General features: G+C 38.4%; 1 protein-coding gene across 1 annotated transcript in view; it reads right to left on the reverse strand.

Annotated features, from left to right (window-relative positions):
* Positions 1–1,253: 1,253 nt before the first annotated feature.
* rab6b.S (RAB6B, member RAS oncogene family S homeolog) overlaps positions 1,254–25,923 on the reverse strand; it is a 34,049-nt gene continuing 9,379 nt past the window's right edge. The window contains 7 exon segments of the mRNA NM_001092663.1: positions 1,254–2,163; positions 3,140–3,206; positions 4,835–4,928; positions 6,357–6,468; positions 10,877–10,982; positions 13,925–13,978; positions 20,320–20,378. Coding sequence (NP_001086132.1) covers positions 2,099–2,163; positions 3,140–3,206; positions 4,835–4,928; positions 6,357–6,468; positions 10,877–10,982; positions 13,925–13,978; positions 20,320–20,378 — 557 coding nt within the window. The 3' untranslated portion in view covers positions 1,254–2,098.

Raw genomic sequence — 25,923 nt, forward strand, 5'->3', positions numbered from 1 at the left:
TGACGTATTCCCCAGAAGCTTAACAGCACTGCCCATAGTCCTAAATTAGGAAACTTTGCAACTTTTTCAACATACACAGATACAAATATATTTATCTACCCTTTACATTTTTTTTTTAGCTAATCATCTTCCAATGTGTCTATTCTGTCTAATTACTGCTTATATAGTGCTAAAAGTACATTTTTTTTAATCTCATTATGAACCAAAAGTCATGATCGTTGCATCTAGAATCTCACAACAAACGTATGAAATGATCGGTGTACAGCCACGGGATATGGGACTTTTTCCCAAGTGTGGTTTTGTTTTAGGAATGAACCCCTCCATATCACAAATAGATGTAATCCGCTCATGGAATGGCCTCTTCTTCACAACTGAGCAGTGATTGTAAGAGGTTTCCAGTTCAGGTCCCCACTGAAAGGTCCAACATTTGGACTCCCCTGCCAATGAAATGGCTGCAATATAGGAAAGTAGTGTCATAATTTCAAGAACATATACTTGTTGATAGAAAATACATATTCATCCTAATTCAAACATTAACTGACCTTCATGCTGGGATTTTAGGTATATCTAGCAGAGCAGATGGCCATTCTTCACCTAATTTCACCCTATGTGATCTTCAGGCTGAGACCCCCCACCACAGAGGGACCAGTCCTACAGTTTGGGCACTAATGTACTACATTAGAGTGACTGTGAGAAAACCCTATGCTACCTACCCAACTTACCATGAAACCCATCTGGGCTACGTACCGGTATGTAGTGTCATTAAGCTCTGATAAGTCTGTCCTCATGTTCCATATAATATTAAAAAAATTAAAGACTTGTGTTTAAACTTGTGTTTTCCAGAGCAAGTGCAATTAAAGGAAGAGGCCCTAACCAGTGGAACCCTTTTTCTATCTTAGTCTTATCAAAGGAAATTCCAACCTCAAATTTCACTTATGCTTCATTTTTAATGCAGGGATTTTAGATATAAGGGTATTGGGATTCCACACAGTTGTATATTGTTTCCATTTAGTGAAGAAAAATTAAATCCAAACATTAACCATGGGTCCCCTGCACAGGCCCCTCTCCCCCACACCAAGGACACCCCCACAACATACATTTATTAGACATAAACCTGGAATTATTGCACAATGTGGTAACAATAGTGTGACTTCCATTCTTGTCCTCCATGGTGGCAATCACTGAACAGAAGCATACAGTACATGTTTTTTTTTATGCAATGAAACCTAAAGAAGGACACAGGGCAACTCACATCTGGTCACTTGAGTTTTTGGCAATTTTAATAAAGTACAATAGTATTTTACAACAAAAAGTGAAAAAATAAAATGGTCGTAATTGCATTTAGAGGCAACATTTTCCATTCTTTTCTCTTCCGAGATCTGATTAGCGAGACCAAGAAACAGAAGATAATCTAGTTGGCTGATAGGCGCTATAAGCTTAGTGAGAAGAGGGGGTTACCGAGGTGTAATATGCACTGCAAGTCTCCCTCAGCTCTATGTTTCGTGAGTGTTCTTGATACGTGGAGAACATCGGTCACAATATGTACTATCCGTCTGTGAAATGTCAGTTTCTAGCATCTAGATTATATATATATTTATATATATTTAAAAAAATGGGATTCCACAGATATGTTTTCCTTATCTTGAGCAGGGGAGGATGTTTGGGGGTATAGTGAGCAAATGAAGAGTAAGGGGTGCAAGCACAGGGTTAGTAAGAAAAGACAGAGGAAACTAGAAGTGATATGAACATTTCAATGAAAATAGGAAAGAATATTAACCCCTTAAAGACCATATTACCAACACAATTACACGTATGGCATATGTGTCTTAGAGGAGGCCTTATTGTACATATAACCTGTGCATGCTGAGTGAAATGTGGACATGGTCACTAAAGGGTTACAACCCAAAACTGAAAGAGACGATGAGAAAAGATATGGGGGGGGGGCAGAGAGGGGGGAGTTGATGTCATTTTTTGGAGTAAATGAAAGTTTGTTCGACATTCTATAGGCTTGGCATCCAAAAGATTTTCTTTTCCAGTCTAACCAAAAGAAAGTGTTTTGGGCGAAGCATCCAGCAGTTGGTATGTTCATCCAGGCAATTTAGCAGGAGCACCCAGCGTCGGCCACCTGAGGCTCTTGTGGTTTGTCAAGTTTGATGTCAATCACTGGAGAGGGGGTGGTTTGGTTAAGGAAGATGTTACTCAAGTAAACTTATTATAGGCAGATCAATTAACATGAACTTTAAGTATGATCAGAAAGGGATATTGAGGCAACTTGCAATTGGTCTTCATTTTTATGTTTTTTTTAAATTATTTAGCTTTTTGTTTAGCAATTTACCAATTTGGAATGTTAGGGTTAACCGTAGCAACCAAACAGTATGTTGGAATCAGAGACTGTAATATAAATAATAGCGGGACTGAAGAAGCTATAGAATAAGCACCAATAAAACCGCAGCTTCACAGAGTAATAACTTTAGGCTGTCCTGGTTAACTCATAGGTGACCTACCCCTTTAAAGCTTATATACAGGTGTTTTATGTCGAGAACAATAGCACTTCTGGAAGGAGCTTACTGTATTTACTAAAATGAGCAAAACATTTTAACGTTTCGGCACCATCTTCAGGTAGACGGCCGGAGTGATGGTGCCGAAGTGATGGTTCCGAAACGTTGAAATAAACACAATTTTTGCTTATGCACTATGAAGTCCTTGGAGTGCAGTTTTTTATGATATGTATGATACTTTTTTACCAGCATATACTATAGTATATATATATAAATATATATATATATATATATATATATATATATATATTATATATATATATATATATATATATATAAAATGTAACATTTCCATAGGAGTGGTTTACCTTAAAGGAGAACTAACCCTTCCCAATAAGAAAAGCCTAGATAGTCCCCCCTCCCTGCAGAGTATTCCAAAAAGTGTCCCTGAATAGGAGGGATAGGGTTTTTCTTATTGGGGGATTTAGTTCTCCTTTAAAGGCTAAATAAGCTCTATATTTCCATAAGTGTGGTTTACCTTAAAGGCTAAATAAGCCCTCTCTTTTAGTTCATTGGTAGGAGTTACCTGAATGCAAACACACAACAAGACATCAAACCTGGCATTGTAGTGTAAAGGATACTGCCATCTTTGCTTTTCTCTTCGGAGCACTCCATGCCGGGAAGAGCAGAGGCAACGCGGCGAAAGAGCTGGTTAAGTGAAGGCAAAAGTGAAAACATTAGGAGTGTATATTGACCAAGTTAAGATACTGAGGGGGTAAACTGTAATTTAGTTTAAACGTGTCACCCACACATCACTGCTTGGATGTAGCAAGCACATTGTAACTGCATTGCTGATTGGATTGCAACAAGGGAGGAAGCAACTGTCAAGAATATCATGGCACCTGCGTGGCAATGAAGTGTGTGGCTTAAATATCCAAAAATAAATAAATAATATATACCATAGTGTATGTACCACTGACTAGTGCAGCCATAATTATCATACACTTTTCATGGATGGATTGGAGTGCAACACAAAAAGCAGCAAGATAAATTGGAGTGACATTTATCTACAATGGGCTGCTGTGCATGGAGAGCTGTGCCACTGGCACGTGCAATACTGGTAGCCAATGAAAGTTCTTTGCTGTCAGGGGTTTAACTGACAATTAAAACTGCATTTTTTAGGAATTGAATTGTTTGTATGCTGTAAATAGCTCAATCTAATGATGAGAATTCAGTACTGACTCACATGGTAGTCATTTTCAATCAGTTGTAATAAATGAGTCATAAAAGAGCAACATGTGACTTTCTTCCAAAAAATCACTTCAGTATGTCCTAATGATTAGTCCGAGGGCACTGACCTCATGTCAAATGCAAATCCAACACGTTTGGAGTGATAACAATTAGAAATAAGGAAAAAAGTCTGAACTGTCCTGTAATTATTACTGATAAAACTAGGCACCTTCCAGCAGCAGGAACACCAAGGGGCAGATTTATCAAAGGTCGAGGTGAATTTTCGAATGAAAAAAATTAGAATTTCGAGCTATTTTTTGTGTACTTCGACTATGGAATAGTCCAAATTCGATTCGAATTTAAAAAAAATGTGAAAATTCGAATATCGACATTTATTATGTACTGTCTCTTTAAAAATTCGACTTCGACCAATCACCTCTAAAACCTGCCGAATTGCTGTTTCAGCCTATGGAGGACCTCCTAGAACTTATTTGGAGTCAATTGGTTGACATTGAAAAATCTAAGTTTTTTGGGGAAAAACGTTGAATCGAATTTGATCGAATGCGCTATTCCTGCCTGATTCGTGTGATTTTAATTCAGCCAACTATGGACCTATTCAATCAAAAAAGGACCTATTCGACCCAAAAAAACCTTCGCCTTAATTTCGGTTGGTCTTTTTGAATTCGAATTTCGAAGTTTTTTCAATTCGTAATTTGATCCTTGATAAATATGCCCCTTTTTTTTTGGGAAAAACTTCAAATTGAATTCGATCGAATGCGCTATTCCTTCGATTCGTACGATTGGAATTCAGCCGAATACGGACCTATTTGAATGAAAACGGACTTATTCGCCCGAAAAAACTTATACTTCATTTTCGGTTAGTCATTTTGGGTTGGTCTTTTTGAATTCGAATTTCGAAGTTCGAATTCAAATTTGAATTTGAAATTCAAACCTTGATAAATATGACCCCAGCCTTTTCTAGTTTTCTAGATCATAACAGTCAGAAAGAGACAGACAGAGAGAATAACAATAACCAATGAAGAGAGAGACAGAGAAAGAGTGCTCTGTGGTGCATGAATAGCCAGAGAGCTGGATGGGCATTTCACCTGTTTAACATTATATCCTGTTTTGGCACTGGTCTCAATATACATGACATTTAGATCCTTTGCTTTCTGTTCTCCTTCCTCGATGGTTATCTGCCTGTTGAACAAAAGAGATGATAAATATGTGACCGTTGCATTTTAAGCAGGTATGGTCCTGCTAACTGAAACGCAATGTGCCTCCTAGAACACTGGGACCTAAAAGGCCAAGCCACGGATTCACCCTGAAGTGCTCTTGAGTTATAGTAAGCCCCACCCACTTTTTAGGTCCACAAATCAGGACTGTCCATTTTAAAATAGGGACAACTGCTGTGAAGAGTGTAACAAGCGTCTTGAAACTATTTATTGTCATTGCTGCAAAGTGCAGGTGTCTTATGCAGGTCCTGGCTTGTACCCTAAACTGATCAAAACTGGGATATTTCATTCCTTGCCCTTATTACCAGTCATACTCTTGGTCTCCTCCAAACCCTGCCTTATCTCCTGCAAACCCTTGTTTATTTTAGTCTGCAATTCAGGACTGTCTTGTCAAAACTGGTGGGAGTCATGCCACGGCTCAATAAACCACTTTTTGTAAATGAAATAATTTTGTAATCCAACAAGAGACAGAAGAATAGGTATTCCTGGCAAGCTAAGTGCTCATTGTCCATTGCAGAGCTGCCTTAAAAGAACAGTAACCCCAAAAAATTAAACTGTTTTAAATGAATGACAATATAATGTAGTGTTGCACTGTACTGGTACAACTTGTGTGTTTGCTCCAGAAACACTACTATAGTTTATATAAACAAGCTGCTTTGTAGCCATGGGGGCAGCCATTCAAGCACAGGATACACAGTAGATAACAGATAAGTAAGAAGAATCCCGTTTTATACCTTTTTCCAGCTGGCTGGAATGGCTGCCCCCATGGCTACACAGCAGCTTGCTTTTATAAACTATAGTAGTCCTTCTGAACAAAAACACATCATTTGGGTTCAGCCAAAAATCAGTAGCTTCTGCCTGGTGTTCTCTATGGCTGTAACCTATGTTCTACTCAGTAAGTACAAGCACTTTAACCTGCACTCCCTTTTAACTCAACTGCAGTAGAACACAGCCAACTCTTCCGTCCTCTTCCAACACACTGCATTCGGTGCTTACATGCACCTGTGTCCGTATGGGCCCCTTTAAATGAATAAAATGCATTCCTTTCTGTGAGTGTTTTAAAACAAATTACCCTAGCAACCAGGCAGTGGTTTGAATGTAAAACAAAAATTAACAATAGCCATACAATTGTAGCCTCACAGAGCAACACTTTATAGGCTAGTGGGCTCAGTGACCCCCATTAGAAAGATGGAAAAAGAGTCAGAAGAAGAAGAAGATTTCAAAAACTGTAACAAAAGAATGAAGACCATCTGAAAAGTTGCTAAAAACGGCCATTCTATAACATACTAAAATTTATCTTAAGGTGAACCGCCCCTTTAAATAACATAAGATCTGGGACATTGATTTAGATGATCTATGACGTAGTGATTTGCACAATTAATCTTCCCCATACCTTTTGTCTGCAAGGTCTGTCTTATTTCCAACCAGCATTATTATGACATCGCTTCCTCTTTCTGTTCTGACATCATCGATCCATTTAGAAGTTTGGTGGAATGAGTTCAGGTCTGTAAATGTATCATATAGTCCGTTTTATTATATGTGCATGGTATCCAGCTATATGCAGCCCAAATTCAGAAAGTCTCAGCCAACTAGGAGACAGAGCAAGGAGAAAACATGCTGTGTGTGCTGTTCACTAATGGTAGCAAATGGGACTTGATTTTAAATGCACTACAAACTTAGAATGCTAATAAATAGAGCAGCAAGGGAATTATTTACTGGTGTATGTTAATTGGCTGGAGCTTAAAAGCTCCCTGCTTTCTCTCTCTAGAGCTCCGGAGTGAAGGGTTAAGGTGACCATAGATGTAACAAAGATCTTCCCAAGAAAGATTGTTTGTTTCAATACACACGTGTAGAGCTGAATTGCCAGATATACAGATAGAAACAATAGAATTCTACCTGTATCTGACGATTCAGAACTAACAGTGGGTGACTTTCGGGTACCTTCAAAGGCACCCAGACAAAATTTTCCGCCTGGGCCGATCGAGGAGACGACCCATATCCAAGTCTTCTGCCGATATTGTCTTGTCTCCCCTCCCGCCATATACACACCGAAAATCATCGAAAATTAATTTTGTACGATAATATTGTTTTTGTGTACAAATATTATCTTTTATAGCAGCTGGTCAATTCCAGACTGTGGGTTAGAACAAGCACTGAGACAAGGGTGTTTCTAGCAGCTGGCCAACGACACATTGTGGATTAGATCGAGCGATGGCAATTTTATTTTCTGTGTTTCGTGCAAATAAATGCAATTATCAACTGCTACAGATATAAAAGAACTGTACTGGTAAGCACATTGTAGCTCAAATGATCTATGCTTGCTGGGCCAAGCTCAGGCACAATCCTAGTCTCGCCCTTGCACAAATGCTTGCAGATGATTCCCATATAAGTCAGTGATGGTGCGAGGACCAAATTCAGGGTTTAGCCATATTTATATATTTGGCACCAGGGCAGCACTTGTTATTTTTTTGCAAAAAAATTTCCCTAGCCACCAAAAGTGAGTACCTGAATAAATTCAGCATAGGAGCTGGGGGGTGAGCTCAAACACTGATTGATGTGACATCACTCTTAGCAGAAATTACATCACACATAGCAGAAGTGAAGTCATGCACAGCTAGGGGGCAGCACCAGATCCAAAAAACAGCAATGGCTTTGGCCCTATCTCCTGATTTACTAAAAGAAATGCGAGCTCCAAAAATGCACCAAACTTCCTGTTTCTCATTCAAGTCTCAATGTCTCATACAGAGTAGCAGAATACTGCTTTTTTGTTTGTACACACAAAGATGTACTAGACATTTCAGAGCAATTGTATTATGGCTATGATGGCTTTTTTATTTCCAGTTCTCTGATGCTGTAAGTTTAGGGCTCTTACACCCAATTGTATTATGGCTATGATGGCTTTTTTATTTCCAGTTCTCTGATGCTGTAAGTTTAGGGCTCTTACACCCACAGAGACGTAACTAGAGGGGGGCGGGCCCTGGCGCGGGACGTGCAGCCGGGCCCCGCCCCCCTCCGTACGGCCAGAAACGGCCGCATTTCACTTAGAAGAGAGTGGTGTGCGAGCTGCCGGGGGGGCCCTGAGGGGGTGGCCCAATCGCACCCCCTGCTCTCCCAGTAGTTACGCCACTGTACACCCGGCATGTATGTGCCGAAAGCAGGTGAAATGCAACTTGCTGTGTTCCAACCTGCATTTGGCACTTACATGCGTCTGTTTGAGTACAGCCCCCATTAAAATAATTGACTGCATCTACTCCTGCGCTCCCCTGCGGCTGAACAGAAGAAAGCGCAACACAGGGGAGCGCAGGCAAAAGCGGCCGTGTGTAGGAGCCCTTAGGGGTCTTCCAACTGTGCTCTCACTGGCGCCCGCATACAGCTGGGGACTGTTAGCACAACACAGGCAAATGTGATTAAAAATAAAATGTTGAATGTGATGTTGAAAGCTGCTAATAAAAACAGTTAATTAGCTAATAAAGGGATAAAGTGTTTTAACAGTTTTGAGATGTGAGGAGTTCCCCCATGGGTGGAGGCTGAGGATTTAACATTGCTAATGAGATGAACTGCTAGATACGGAGCTGCTTGCAATGTCATCTCTGCATGAAGCATTTTGCTCTGATCTCACACAGTCCTTCTACCAAATTGTTTCATTCACTGCATTTCAAGGGGGTGTTCACCTTCAGACACTTTTTCCATTCAGTTGGTTTCAGATAGTTCACCAGAAATAAAGACTTCTTGCATTTGCTTTCTATTTGTGATAGTTTTTCTAATATTGAAGCATAAAGTTTTATCTCTCGCCTTCTAAAGCAGCTCCAGGAGGGGGGTCGCCGACTGTTCTAAGTTGGTACATTTAGTTGATAAATGTGTTATCTTTGTCCCTGCTGAGCAGAATCCCTGTTTCATTCAAGGCAGCTGTTAGAATTGATACATGAGTCGCCAATATTACACAGATGCAGTTGAGAAATGTATCAACTAATGTAGAAAATTGTAACAGATTCAGAATCTGCTCCTGGATCACTGAGCTGTCAGACTGACACACCAGGGACACAAACTTTAAAGGGGAACTCTACAAAAACATAACTTAAGCTTTTTGGAAAGTAAACATAATTTCAAGAAACTTTGCAATATACATCAACTAAAAAATATGCAAACTATTCATGATTTTTAATGGTTTCTGACAGTTCCCTAAGCCTAGCCCCTGCTCTTTTGCTGATCTTTCTGACTACTTTGCTGAGCTGGCTGACTACTGTGACTACTGTTTTACTCAGCCATCAGTCCTCGCTCCTCAGCCATCCGTCCTGGGTCCTAGCTTCTCCCACCTCAGTCGTCAGCTCTTGCGCCTCACGGTGCGCATATTCAGCCCTGTGCCCTGATTATAGTTACTTGTTCTTGCCATTCCTTTTAGCCAATAAGCGTTGTAGGTTTTTTAATTGCAGCAATCAAATACGAGCTACAGCTCACAGCTGAGGAGGGAGAACCTAGGACCCAGGACAGATGACTGAGGAGGGAGGAGCGAGGACCCAGGACTGATGGCTGAGGAGGGAGGAGCAGGAACTGACAGCTGAGAAAGGAGGAGAAAGGTATGACGTCTGCTTTGAGGAGAGGTGAGTGTAAAAGCAGGCGACGTTGCATTCTTCTAGCATAGGAGATCACATACAGGGGATCCCCATACGATGTCCTAATATGAGTTCTGTACATGTGATTTTAATAAGGAATGGAACATCATAGTGCAATGAATTGTGGGTTATGTAGTCCCTGCATGCTGTCTGTAAGCTGTGGAGAAGTTGTTATAATTTGTAAAATCAGTGTTTAGTCCCTCCTTCCCTGCCAGGATTTCAAATGATACAGAAAGAGAAGAACTGTTAAACAGCTGGATTTCAGCATAGAAAAATGGCATTTATTCATACTTTTTGAAGAAACAGGTAACTGTGAGTGATATATTAGGGATTTCTGTGTTATGTGGGCCTCTTTATCAAATTTTGGTTTGGAAGCTGGAATTCCCCTTTAAACTTTAATTTTGGAAAAACAGTGAAAAATAAAAAATGGAAAGCAATAGCAAAAAAGTCTTTATTTCTGGTGAACGATCTAAAAACAACTCAACTAAAAAAAGTGTTTGGAAGGTGAACAACTCCTTTAAAGCCCCCAAGTGTGGCACTCACACATTATGGGGGTTATTTATCAAAATCTGAATTTTTCTGATAATTTAAAAAAGTCAGACCAAACTAGAATCCACAATTTAACCTTATTTATTATTATAAAAGCCTCAATTTAATCGGATCTGGGAAAAACTCCATAAAATCGAGCAAAACCCGAATCGCCCAATTTTTTTTAAGAAAAATTTTCCCGAATTGCTAGACTTTTTTTTAGATTTTGCCCAAAAAAATTGGATTTTTGGGCTAATTCCAGCGCAGACCACAGAAACTTCCAAATAGTATAGGGACCTCTCCCATTGACTTATGTACAACCTCAGCAGATCTGAGATGGTGGATTTTTGGATCCTGACTTTTTGCAGCCTCAGGGTAAAATAAATCTCGAAACAATCAAGGTTTTTTTCCACTAAGAATTCTGACTTCATAGTAATTTTTTTTTAGCATTCAGACTTTAATAAATAACCCCCAATGTGTCCCTCAGTCTGAATGGACAGGTACGGCATAATGGGCTAAGCACTGTATCTCTATCTATTGTCATTCTGGCTGCAGATCCCCTTTACCTCCTCACTTGTCAATGCACCATACGCAGGCAGATATGACTGACGGGCCGCCATATATGTACCGAATATCGCACAAAATGATATTACCATGCGTGTATGGTCAGCTTAAGGCTCATGGCACAAGTAAAAGTTTTGGGCAGCAGTTTGGTGTTTTGTTTGGGCCACGGAGACTGTCTATGTTGAAATCTAAGGTTCAAACCAATACTCGCTTGTAATGTCATAGACCACCACTGCCACCGTGGAGTCACGGATATAACTGGGGATGAGGCTGCGGAACCTTTCCTGGCCAGCAGTGTCCCAGAGCTGCAGTCTAACCTAAAACAGGAGAAAAGTGATGTTATAAATCAGAGGACAACAAAATATACCTGTCTTATAGTCACAAGATCACAAAGGTTTTACCATGGGGAGTTAGGCTTTATTATTACAGGTATGGGATTGGTTATCCGGAAACCCGTTATCTTAAAGCTCTGAAATAGGGAAAGGCCATATCCCATTTTAAGAAAATAAAATGATTTCCATTTTTATAATAGTAAATCAGTACCTTGTACTTGATCCAAACTATCATATACAGTATTTGATCCTTAGTGGGGATAAAACAATTCTATTGGGTTTATTTCATGTTTAAATGGTTTTCAGCAGACCTAAAGTATGGAGATCCAAATTACGAAAATATCCTTTATCCAGAAAACTCCATATCTCAAACATTCTGGATAACAGGTCCCATACCTGCACTATTGTTCATTTCCAAAATAGTAGTTGTATGTTTCTATTACACTTATAACCTGCAGAGAAGGCACATTGTCTACTATACACAGCAGCCAGTGGCACAAGTTATGGGGCCAAATTCACTAAAGGCCGATCTTTCACCTGCGAAGGCTTCGCCACACTTCTCACTATTTCATCAGGCGCTAATCCGGCACCACTACGCTAATTCACTAAAATGCAAAGTTGCATCTAAGCAGACGAACACTGGCAAAGTTTGTCAGCGTGAGCATGTCATAGTGAACATTCTCTAACGTTCATTTCTGCCTAGCGAAACTTCGTTTTGAATAGAGCGGCTACATATAGGTTGTATATATGTGGTCACTTATTATTATAACATGTCCAAGGAAGCAAAATAAAGACAAAAGAGATCCTCTATTGTCCTAGACATAAACCCACCATAAAAGAAATGTGGCATGCCCCTCAAATGGTTAAAAAAAATGTTAGAACAAAGATTTTTAACAGTCACAACTTTTAAACACAATCCCACTTTAAAATGTGAAAAAAATGCCAGCGTTTTTTTAGGCATACAGATATGATGTCACTGATATGATGTCACTGACATAAGATTGAGGAGGATGTAGCTTCATCTTATCAGTTCGCCAGGTCTAAACTGGCGAAGGAAACTTTGGTGAAACGGGTAACATAATGGAATATTCTCACATTAATGAATTTACGGAGTAACGATCGTTCGCCTGAGCGAAAATGTGCCTGCTGAAAGGGCGCAGAACTCTGTTAGCGTTGTACTCTTTTGCTAGCGAATTGTCATCTATGCCTGTTAGTAAATTGGCAATGTCCTTGCAGATTGGATTTCTGGTGAGTTTTCGCAAGCGACAACCACTTCGCCCCTTAGTGAATTTGCCCCATGGCAAATACCAAAGACAACAGGGAATTATGGGTTTCATGAGAAGACAATATAGTTATTAACAACAAACAACAACATCAGGGATGCAATATAAACGGACAATGGAGGCAGTGATGTCTAGGCCTAGGCAGTAGGGAGCAATGGATAACAGGATTAGGACAGCAAAATATTCCAGAGCTGACAAAGGCAGAGGGTAAAAGGCAGCAGTGATTAGTGTAATGGAAACCCACAATGGAGGACCATGGACACCAAACAAGAATGAAAAGTTGACGACTGACAAAAGGTAAGGGCAGCATGAAGAATCAGTCAAAGGCACTAGAACTCTATTATAGTTGTTTTATGGTCACAGTAGGCAGAATGGGTAGTGAGCCATTGGCAATCAACTAGGCAGACAGCAGGGACACTGGGCAAAGGGCAAGAGCAGTGTAAATAGAGCGATGGAGACAGACAGACAACAGACAAAGACAACATGAGGAAGCAGATGTTTATGAATGAGGATGGGACATGGGAAGACAAATGTTAAACAGCAAACAAGGTTTAGGGGCATAAGACAACAATTCTCTATTAATTACACACCCTGTAATTTTCTAAAACATTGGCTTTCTGTTCTGGACTTCCTATTCTGTATTGTTCTTCTCAAACTTGCCCCATACACACAATATGTCTTTTATCCAATGTGTCCGTCAAGCTCTCCCTTCCCCTTTCTCTATCTGTAGCTGTCTGTTCATAAAATTCTTAGTATTTAACTTTCCCACTGCAAATAATTAGCACATCACAGAGCTGCAAGCTATCAAGTGTGTGTCTTTGGCCTTAAACTGATAGGAGGTAACATCAGCAGTAAGGTGGGGAAGGAGTTATGCCACAGCGGAATACAGAAGCAAAAACGAATTAGTATTGGGGTAGCGGGTGCAACTTGTGGGGGAAGGGTGCATTATGGGAAAACATATATTTTCATTTGCACTTGATTTATGAATAAGCTCAAAGGTGTAAAACTATTCAAAATAGGCCCGGGCAATTCAGTTACACAGGTGCAAACAAACCCCCACCAGCCAATAAATAGTATCTATGGCATCTTACAGCAGCCCCACATTGCCAGTCATGACATTGCCCCATGATGTTTTATCCCTAGTGGCTAGTGCCATTGCAACATATTTGCCAGTAAGGCCTGTAGGTCAGAAGCACACACAGAGCCTGAGATCATTCATGCCAATTAGAACTGCACTGACCTATCAGTGTCAGGAGACTGACCATAGAAATGCTGATGTGAAAAAGTAGAAACTTTTGCTAGCCTAACACAATCATAATTAGCCAAAGGCTTCCATCCAAGCCATACATCTCTCAATGCATTTAAACCAATTAAAGAAACATATAGAGAAATTTTTAGAGAAAACTATACCCCCGAACAATGCAGGTATTTATAAAAATATATTGCATAAAACAGCTCATAGCTAAAACCCTGCTTCATCTCAATAAACCATTCTCATAAAAATATACATGTTTAGGTTCCTTAGGGTGGGTCCTTTTTTTCTATGTGATCATGTGCAATGGGACATGATATCTGGCAGGGTATCACTATAAATTGCTCACAAAATAGGTATATTAACAACAGAACCAGAAAGGTAAAACTTACGGTCCGATCTTCAAGATACATTGTCTTTGAAAGAAAGTCTATTCCAATGGTAGCCTGCAAAAAAATCATTATTAAAATGGTAAGCTAGGGAATTCCCATATCGCCAACAGATCATGCCGCCACGGCCCTCTGTGGAATCATAAAGCCATTACCAAAACCACAGGGCCAGGTAACAGTTAAGAACTCTTAAGCAGTGCACTCATCATCATCATCATGAACACAAGTTGTGATATCACAGGACTGGATTAAAAATTGATACAATGCTTACTGGGTTTCCATGCATAATTCAGAACCACTCATCAAGCAGTGCAGAGAAGGAATATATTCTGTCCAGTGACAAACACAGGAGCTGACTTGCACAAGAGCAGTTGCCAATGGCCTCCAATTAAGCCTTCCATTACATTCTCTAATTTGTAACAGACTGATCAGAACTTGTTGCTGATTGGTTCACTTGTGCAGCGCCTATGTTTGTTAAGGAGCCCCCATTCTCAATAGTTAAGTTATTTGCACGATAATGACACTGGATTTATTTATCCCTTTTCTCTGGTTCTGACTCATGAAATAGAATTCAGAACCAGTATTGCAGATAACACACACAGCCAGGCAGATACTGTTTTCAATAGCAATAACATTTACAACTAACATTCAAACATTTGAAAAGTGTAATTATCTATCTATCTATCTATCTATCTATCTATCTATCATCTATCTATCTATTTTATTTTATTTTTTGGTTGATGAAAACAAAATAAAAGCGCAGATTCTGAACTCGTATTTTTCATCTGTCTACACAAATGAAGAACCAGTAAGTGAAGGTTTCCTTCTTAACACTCCCAATTCTAGTAATACAACTAATGATGCATGGTTCACACATGAAGAAATTCAAAAGAGACTTGAACATGTTAAGATTAACAAAGGTCCAGGGCCAGATGGTATTCATCCCAGGGTAATTAGCGAGCTTAGTTCTGTGATTGCCAAACCTCTTTACTTAATTTTTCAGGATTCATTGAGATCTGGCATAGTGCCGAGAGACTGGCGAATTGCTAATGTGGTGCCTCTATTCAAAAAAGGATCCCCTTCTCAGCCTCAAAACTATAGGCCAGTTAGTCTGACGTCAGTATTAGGAAAGCTTTTCGAAGGGTTAATAAAGGATAAGATACTGGACTTCATAGCAAATCATAATACTATGAGTTTGTGCCAGCATGGTTTTATGCGTAATAGATCTTGCCAGACTAACTTAATTTCTTTTTACGAGAATGTAAGTAGAGACCTCGATTCTGGGATGGCAGTGGATGTGATTTACTTAGACTTTGCTAAAGCATTTGATACAGTGCCACACAAAAGGTTACTGGTTAAATTAAGGAATGTTGGCCTGGAACATAGTATTTGTACCTGGATAGAGAACTGGCTAAAAGATAGACTACAAAGAGTGGTGGTAAATGGAACATTTTCTAATTGGACCAGTGTTGTTAGTGGAGTACCGCAGGGCTCTGTACTAGGTCCCTTGCTTTTCAACTTGTTTATTAATGACCTGGAGGTGGGCATTGAAAGTACTGTTTCTATTTTTGCAGATGATACTAAATTGTGCAGAACTATAGGTTCCATGCAGGATGCTGCCACTTTGCAAAGTGATCTGTCTAAACTGGAAAACTGGGCAGCAAACTGGAAAATGAGGTTCAATGTTGATAAATGCAAGGTTATGCACTTTGGCAAAAATAATATAAATGCAAGTTATACACTAAATGGCAATGTGTTGGGAGTTTCCTTAAATGAAAAGGATCTAGGGGTCTTTGTAGATAACACGTTGTCTAATTCTGGGCAGTGTCATTCTGTGACTACTAAAGCAAATAAAGTTCTGTCTTGCATAAAAAAGGGCATTAACTCAAGGGATGAAAACATAATTATGCCTCTTTATAGGTCCCTGGTAAGGCCTCATCTGGAGTATGCAGTGCAGTTTTGGACTCCAGTCCTTAAGAGGGATATAAATGAGCTGGAGAGAGTGCAGAGACGTGCAACTAAATTGGTTAGAGGGACGGAAGACTTAAATTATGAGGGTAGACTGTCAAGGTTGGGGTTGTTTTCTCTGGAAAAAAGGCGCTTGCGAGGGGACATGATTACACTTTACAAGTACATTAGAGGACATTATAGACAAATGGCAGGGGACCTTTTTACCCATAAAGTGGATCACCGTACCAGAGGCCTCCCATTTAGACTAGAAGAAAAGAACTTTCATTTGAAGCAACGTAGGGGGTTCTTCACAGTCAGGACAGTGAGGTTGTGGAATGCACTGCCGGGTGATGTTGTGATGGCTGATTCAGTTAATGACTATAAGAATGGCTTGGATGATTTTTTGGACAGACATAATATTAAAGGCTATTGTGATACTAAACTCTATAGTTAATATAGGTATGGGTATATAGAATTTTAATTAAAAGTAGGGAGGGGTGTGTATGGATGCTGGGTTTTCATTTGGAGGGGTTGAACTTGATGGACTTTGTCTTTTTTCAACCCAATTTAACTATGTAACTATGTATCTATCTATCTATCTATCTATCATCTATCTATCATCTATCTATCTATCTATCTATCTATCTATCTATCTATCTTTTATCTCTCTCGCTATCTATCTGTCTATCTAGTCATCTATCTATCTATCTATCTATCTATCTATCTATCTATCTATCTATCTATCTATCTATCTATCTATCTATCTATCATCTAATCTATCTATCTATCTATCTATCTATCTATCTATCTATCTATCTATCTATCTATCTATCTATCTAATCTATCTATCTATCTATCTATCTATCTTTTATCTCTCTCTCTCTCTCTACCTATCTGTCTATCTAGTCACCCATCTGTCTATCTATCACCTATTATCTATCCATCCATCCATTTAGCTATCTGTATATTCTCTATCTAAGTATCTATCTATCTATCTATCTATCTATCTATCTATCTATCTATCTATCTATCTATCTATCTATCTATCTACAGTCATATGAAAAAGTTTGGGAACCCCTCTTAATTCTTTGGAGTTTTGTTTATTATTGGCTGAGCTTTCAGTAGCAACTTCCTTTTAATATATAACATGCCTTATGGAAACAGTAGTATTTCAGCAGTGACATAAAGTTTATTGGATTAACAGACAATATGCAATATGCATCATAACAAAATTAGAGAGGTGCATAAATTTGGGCACCCCATCAGAGATATTACATCAATACTTAGTTGAGCCTCCTTTTGCAAACATAAGCCTCTAGACGCCTCCTATAGCCTTTGATGAGTGTCTGGATTCTGGATGGCGGTATTTTTGACCATTTGGCCATACAAAATCTCTCCAGTTCAGTTAAACTTAGTGGCTGCCGAGCATGGACAGTCTGCTTCAAATCATCCCATAGATTTTCGATGATATTCAAGTCAGGGGACTGTGACTGCGATTCCAGAATATTGTACTTTTCCCTCTGCATAAATGCCTTTGTAGATTTCCAAGGGGCAGATTTATCAAGGGTCGAATTTCGAAGTGTAAAAAATTCGAAATTCGACCATCGAATTGCATTACTTCGATATTCAAAGTCGAAGTTTTTTTTTATCTAATTTGGCCATATTCAGTCTAAGTAAAATCGCTCGATCGTACGATGAAATCCTTCGATCGATCGATCGAACGATTTTACTTCGACTTCTAAAAACGTAGCCAAATGTTGGCTGTGGGTTCTAGGAGGTCTCCACAGGCTAACATAGCACACCAATTGAAAATCAGCATCATGTCTTCATCTCTGTTGCTACTATTGGTATTTCACGCTGGGTCATTTGATCGGAAGATACACTGGGCTGAAAGTTAACAAGCTGTACAAAGTATCGTGAGTGTATTTGAATTGTTACATATCCCAGTCCCTGAACTAGCCACACCCATAGCATGATGGAGCCTCCACCAAATTTGACAGTGGGTAGCAGGTGTTTTTCTTGGAATGCAGTGTTCTTCTTCCGCCATGCAAAGTGCTTTTTGTTATGACCAAATAACTCAATTTTTGTCTCATCAGTCCAAAGTACTTTGTTCCAAAATGACTGTGGCTTGTCTAAATGAGCTTTTACATACAACAAGCGACTGTTTGTGGCGTGAGTACAGAAAGTGCTTCTTCCTCATCACCCTGCCATACAGATGTTCTTTGTGCAAACTGCGCTGAATTGTAGAACAATGTACAGATACATCATCTGCAGCAAGATGTCTTTGGAGGGGATCTTTGGGTTGTCTGTAACCATTCTCACAATCCTCCGCATATGCCGCTCATGTATTTTTCTTGGCCTGCCAGACCTGGGTTTTACAGCAACTGTGCCTGTGGCCTTCCATTTCCTGATTACATTCCTTACAGTTGAAACTGACAGTTTAAACCTCTGAAATAACTTATCGTAGCCTTCCCCTAAACCATGATACGGAACAATCTTTGTTTTCAGATCTTTTAAGAGTTGCTTTGAGGATCCCATGCGGTCGCTCTTCAGAGGAGAGTCAAACAGAAGCACAACTTGCAATTGGCCACCTTAAATACCTTTTCTCATGATTGAACACACCTGCCTATGAAGTTCAAGGCTTAGTGAGCTAATCCAACCAATTTGGTGTAGCCAGTAATCAGTATTGAGCAGTTACATGCAAAATTACAAGGGTACCCGGATTTTTGCACATCCAGTTTTTAACATTTGATTTAATTCCATACAACTGAATACAGCGTCACTAAAAATCTTTGTTGAGAAAACACCCCAGTACTCAGATGTTCCTGGGAAATAAAAGACATACCACTGTTATCTTTTTTGTTGAAAGTGGAGTAAATTATTATGCAGGCTGAGAGGGGTTCCCAAACTTTTTCATATGACTATATCCATTTACAGTATTAATCCTGTACACTCAGCTAAAAATGTGAATGGGGGACAGAGAGCAGCAAAGATTGTCTTACAAAAAAGCTCATAAAATATGCATATTGTGAGCAGGCATAATCTAAAGGAAGGTAATCTAAACAAATGTATATCTTCTTTTAAAATCAGCTGCTTAAAACAAACAAAATGGGGGGGGGGGTGCATCAGACAGCTGTGTAAAAGAATCACACAGTTACATCCTCCTTTTAAACCACAATTCAACATAAAGGGTAAATTTACATTATTCATTGGCACAAAGTATCCTACCTAATTCCATTAAAAAAACAGTGAAGAAATCAGCTTAGTGTGTACATAACCCAAACCTTCTGTGCATTTATGCATTTTCTCAATGCATAGTATATATGTTGTTTAGATTTTCCATTTACGCCTTCCAACACCTCCTAATTCAAAGTCATGCCCCTAATAAAGCCAGATCACACCCACAGCTACAACCTAACTTTGCCCCAAACATGCTCTCTTCCTAACAAGTCTGCATCTTTCTGGGTTTTCTATTCAGTCCCGCTAAAGCAATGGTAATTTTTGGTTTAAGCCCTCTTGGAACCCAACCTTTGGACAGGAACCCCCCGAATATTTAGGGAAGCAAATAGGTATTTAGCATAATCTCACCCTAACTGACTATCAGGCTGGGCCTTCAGGATAAACAGAAATTTTTTAAACACCTCTTTTCACCCCAAGTTGCCTTCAGGATGAACTCCATTGACTCCAGCAATTTTACTAGAAAAGAAATTGATTCCTCAACTGGGAATAGGAGCCTCCACTATTTGATATAGATGCAAATATACAGAGAAGGAAGAAGTCATGTCCTCCTATTTTTCTGACTATTTGGTGGAGGGGACAGAGAAAATAATATTCCCACAAGTATACGTGCAGTCAAATAACAGTGCAATTGATTGACTTGTCCCAAAGCAGCAATATACAATAATACACAGATGGAAACCTCCCCCAGGTCAATGAAGAGTGACCCTAGTATGCTCAGTAGCTGCATGGAATAATTACATTAGAACGGGTTAGAGATTGCAGCACTAGATTTACACCATCATTTTATTCAGAGGGCAGTGAGAATTCTGGCTGTGTGACTACTAACCTGTTCTAATATAATAAGCCACTTGAAATGAATTAGAGTGCATTAGTCGTTCCTCGCTGCCTTTCATTTTGCCTCTGCAGTCCGGATGAATGTTTGCATTAATATATTCTGCATTTTTTTATTTCTAACTTCTTAAATTGTCATTATATTGTTGTTGTTTTTTCATTTTATCTTGTATTTGCCCAATGGAAATATTAGGGGTGAATGTGCAATTATGGCTGGCCGCAACGTTCCTTATGGTTCTATTTCTCTAACATGCAGCCAATGTGATGTCACTGGAGGAGTGTGATGTCACTGAGTGATACTCAGTCATACTACATGCTTTCTGAGGAAAAATGGCCATCACATAAGTATTTACTCTGCATGGTACAAAGGTACTTACTTGGTATGTGTTGTCAAAACTGTCATACATAAACCTTGTTATGAGAGATGTCTTCCCAACTGCAGAACAGAGAAATGTTAGAATTAATAGACAGTCAGTACAAATACTCCCCCCCCCCCATATACTCAATGGAATGGCTTGCAATAAAAAAGGAAAAATCCCTAAACTGTTGTGTGTGTGTGTTGAATAAATCTGTTTGAGAAACAGTCTTTTTCTGCTTGGACTTGGGCATCTCTAGTCATACCTGGATGTGGCTGAGGTGGATCAGAGATTCATTATTAATTGTAATTATTAATTTAATTGGCTAATTAATTTACACAATCACTGGCACACTTGCATCACATGATTCCCTCTGCCAGATTTCATTTTTTTCTTTTGTACACATTCAAAACATAAAGGAGTGAGTACAGAAGGCATCAACAACATCACAGCTAAATTGTTTTTAAACTTGATGGAGGACACTGGATTAGAACTGTTTTCATTGTCTGATCTGCATGTAAATTGGCTAATTGTAACAGATGCTCATCTATTTTCACAGTGGGAATTTTTGTTGTTTCAAGGCGTTGTTTACCTTCAAATTTACTTCTAGTATGATGAAGTGATTGATATTCTGATACAATTTAGTTTTAATTTTGTATTATTTTGGGTTTTTTAAGTTATCGTTTTTGTTCAGCAGCTTTCCGGTTTGCAATTTCAGCTCTTTGGTAGCTATGGTGCAAATTATCCTAGCAACCATGCATTGATTTGAATAAGAGCCTGGAAAGATGAGTAAGAAAAAGTAGCAATAACAATACTGTAAGCGGCCCGTTATCAAAGGTCAAATTTCAAGTTCATGTTAATATTTTTAAATTCGAATATACTCACAATTCGACTGGGAGGTTATTTAAGAAGAAATTGGAATGGCTAATATTCAACTGAATGGTTCCGACCCGAAAATTCGAATCATATCCGATTCGTGCGAATCAAATTTTTCTCCCAAAAAAAACCTTAAATGTCAGGAAGGCTATTACTATCACCAAATTGATCAGCGAACCTCTGCCATTGACTTGTACACAAGTTTTAGGTGGCGAATATTAGAATCAGAAAATATTCATCAATGGAGGGCACTCTAATGTACAATTTTTACAATAAATTTAGTTTATAATTATCTTTGGGTGCAATAAACCCCAAAACAACCCTCATACAAGGCCAGATAATGAACTAAATTACATATATAGGGCCTGCACACCAAATAAATAGACCAAGTGGCATTTGAAAAAAGAGCATATATTTTGTTAAAAAGAAAATCACAGAAAGTTAGTTTGGTCACAAAATAGGGCAAACAATGCCAGCAAAAACATACAATTTAGATATACATACCACATATATATGGTCACAAATAGCAAATCAGAAAAAGGAAGCATATACCCTTACCCCAGAAAGAGAATCACCCCGACGTTTCAGCTTTCTCAAAGGGAATTTTTTGAATATTGGAATTAGAACTCTTTCCATGGTCGAGGTATGATAAATCTCACATTTTAATTTACATTCGAACAGGAGGATTAAAATTCGAATATGTAAATTTTTAATACTTGAAAATTCTAATTCGAATTGACTATTCGACCCTTGATAAATCAGCCCCTAAATGTGTAGCCTTACAGAACATTTGTTTGTTAGATGGGGGCAGTAACACCCATTTGAATACTGGAGTCAGAAGGCAAATAATTGATAAAATATTTAAAAGAAAAACGAAATTTAATCCCAATGGGCTTTCAGAGTATTTGACTAATCCCACTCTAATTACACCTAGAAATGAATGGCTCTGGAGATAACTATCTGGGGATATAACTTTAGGATAACACTGGGAATATTCAAATATAAAGTACCTAAAAATGACCCCAGAAAGGGATTACAGGGAAATGTATTTCAGATCTTGCCAAGTCATTAGACAGAGGTTAGCAGGTATATTATAGATATTGACACTGCTGGTGAAAAGCGTGAAAACAGTAATTATGTCCTACATCTCCTAAATGTGTTGCTATAATATTATCCTGGTGCTGCTTGGGTTACAAGTACATAAAGAAGCAATCAGTAAAACACTGTTATGAGGAAGTAAGAATTGTTATTATTAGCAATGAATCCTGTACAAGCCACTAAAGCATGGAACTCTCTGATTGCACAGTTAAATAATGAAATAAACGACCACTGAAAACAAAACCAGATCATTATGTGACTCAGCATTTGGAAAATGCATTATTTTTATTACAGTTTTAGTCCAATACACAGGACACTTGAAAAGGCATGGGCAACGCAAGGGACAAGCTATTTTCTTTGTTGGTACAATGTTGTTTCTGAGAATTGGGGAGGAGGACAAAATTATGGGATATACAGGAAACTTAATACCAACGATGCCCTTCAATAGAAGCCAAATAGAAATGTCTGCTCTCCCCCAGGGACTACACAAGCCAGTGATGATGGAGGGAACAGGGCCAGGACACAGTTAGATAAGACCCGCATTCCGGTCCTGAGATTATGGGAAACATAGTAGGAAGCTAACTGGTGGCAGTGGATGGAATCTGTGTTTAAGTTTAAATCATGCAATAGGAAACGAACGGCTGACATGTTACCTGGGCAGCTCCAACCCTACATTAAATTACATAGGGATACAGTGTCAGGTATTGTAGGAGTACCCGTATCAGCCCTGGGCAGTCTGGTAGGGATGGGACTCATGAAAGGATACGGCTCCGAAAGGGATGTCTAACCTCAATTAATTGATAATGTGGCAGGAATGGGCAGCCTTCAGCCATTCTCTTGTTAACAGGCTGGCATTGTTTTAATTTGGCAATGTTTTAATTTATAGCTGTTAACATACTTATGGTTAAGTACTGTGTGTTTACAGTTTTAACGTATTGTGCATAAATTGGGTTCTGCTTCTTTAATGCAAAATAGGTGTGTGTGGGTTTCTTAAAGGGGCTGGATATTGGTTTCAATATTTTTTATTGAAATTTTTTTTTTTTTAAAATAGAACATACAGTCATAAATATGACATATCTTATTAATAACAGTAAAATTTTACATCACAAGATAAAAACAGATAAATGGACCAGGTCTGAACTTTAATGTATAAAGAATTGGTTAATAGCTGTAATTATACATTAAAACATTCTTATGAAATATTTGCTTAATCTATAGGACCAATCACACTACAACTTTATTTTTGTATTTTCCTAAATGGAGCAGAGCCTAATAGAAACTGGGGGACCAAGATCCTCCCTGCTAATTTTCCAAGGGTCGCATCCATCCCTTAAGGATATATGCAGCGCATTTGTGTCCTTTTAACTAATAAACTTAACGTATTATTTTTATTTGTAGATATGTCTACTATATTAAGGGATACTAATATGAAGTTCTATCGCTTACTAGTTTATATCGATAACCATAAGTAATCAAATAATGAACAAATGAACAGGGATTGTCTAACGGGACATGTCACTGAGTATATGGATAGGATAATTAGCTATAATGACCAGTTGTTTAAGTATTGCAGAATCAAAGTAAATTTAACTAGTGAGAGATCTAAAATTCAGATAATTTGGATGCAGGATACACTGACAACCAAAGACTCGCCCTGGATATTATATATTATATATATAAAGGGGCTGGATATTGATAGGTAGGCAGTGTTGTAACTAGATGTTACTGGGCCCAACAGCAAATTAATTTTAGGGCCCCCAACATATCCAGGGGTTGTCCTGCTTTACCAATATATGCTGAAGTTGCTCTTTATTTGGGCCTCATGGGGCCCCCTATGCAGGCCCAGACTGGCAATCTGTGGGTTCTGGCAAATGCCAGAGGGGCTGCTGTAAGGTGCCATAGAAAGTCACTATTTAATGGGCTGGTGGTGGCTCTTTGGGCCTCTGTGTGGGTTGATTGGGCCTCTGTGTACCTGAAATGCCAGGGCCTATTTTAATTCTCAGTCCGGACCTGCCCCTATGCCTCCTGGCCCACCCGCTGCTTCTCTATAGTTATGCCCCTGTTACTGCTCAAAGCAAGCATGTTTTCACATGATCATTCCATATTTGTATTCTTGAAAAATTTTCATATTTTTTAATATATTTTATATCATATTCTATATATATATATATATATATATATATATATATATATATATATATATATATATATATATATATATATATATATATATATATATATATATATATATTGTTTATGGAACAGCTATGGTATAATACAGGTATGGGACCTATTATCCAGAATGCTTGGGACCTGGGGTTTGCAGGATAACGGATCTTTCCATAATTTGGATCTTCATACCTTAAGTCTACTAGAAAATCATGTAAACATTAAATAAATCCAATGGGCTGGTTTTGCTTCCAATAATAATTAATTATATTATCGGTAATTTAATTATAAATGGCTGCACACTGCTTTGCCTGAAATTTCAAGCGGTGCGTGAAATTAATACATAAACATAACCATTTGTTCAAAGAAAAGTATCTCATAGCCCACACACAGTAGATTTCATCTCGATTTAATTCAATTTTATTTGCTTAAAGTCTCCTAAATTCATTTTCAAACAAAAAAAAAATCATCATAGATACATTAATAAATTACAAATAGTTTTAACCATTTCATGTTAGTTTTTGATGAATCAATATAAATAAGTTAATTAATTTCATGGACTGGCAAAAGAGCAACTGTTTGTTTCTTTCTTAAGGAAGGGTGACAGTTGCTCTTTTGCCAGTCCGTGAAATTAATTAATTTATTTAATATTGATTCATCAAAAACTAATATGAAATGGTTAAAACTTTCTGTGATTTATTAAGGCATTAATGTATCTATGATAAAAAAAAAATTTAAAATAAATTTAGGAGACTTTAAACGAATAAAATTCAATTGAGATTAAATTTACTGTGTGTGGGCTATGAGATACTTTTTTTGAACAAATAAGAATTAATTATATCTTAGTTGGGATCAAGTATAAGTATATTATTACAGAGAAAAGGGAAATCATTTTTAAAAATGTGGATTATTAAAGTAAAATGGAGTCTATGGGAGACAGCTTTCTGGATAATGGGTTTCCGGATAACAGAACCCATACCTGTATATCATTCCAAAAAAATTTGTTACAATCCAACGCACAATTCCATAGTACCTTGCTATTGGTCTGTACCAGCAGGCCACCATAGAAGTGTCAAAATTTGCGCAAATTATATCATCGATGCATGTACTTTCAGTGATTCTAGATACTGGATCTCAGGATACCTAATGATCCGTGGCCAAGTAAAGGTTTATAAATGAAAGAATTAGCACACATTTCCTCTGGAATAACATCGAAAACTGGCTGCCAAAATATAGGACTTCCCCTCAGATTAAGCTGGCCACAGACGCAAAGATCCGATCTTACGAATCAACGTACAATCGTACTTTCCCATCTCCCGACCTGCCACTAACCATTCCGATCAAATAAAGTAGAAAAGAACAGATCAGCCGATGTTCTGCCCCTGACAGCAATCGTACGAAAGTTATGTCCGACCAAAGCTAGTGACAGTCTCCCACTGAAAATCGTACGATCGGCAATACATGCAGAGATATTACCGGCAG

Source organism: Xenopus laevis, chromosome 5S, assembly GCF_017654675.1.
Source record: "Xenopus laevis strain J_2021 chromosome 5S, Xenopus_laevis_v10.1, whole genome shotgun sequence".
Lineage (NCBI taxonomy): Eukaryota > Metazoa > Chordata > Amphibia > Anura > Pipidae > Xenopus > Xenopus laevis.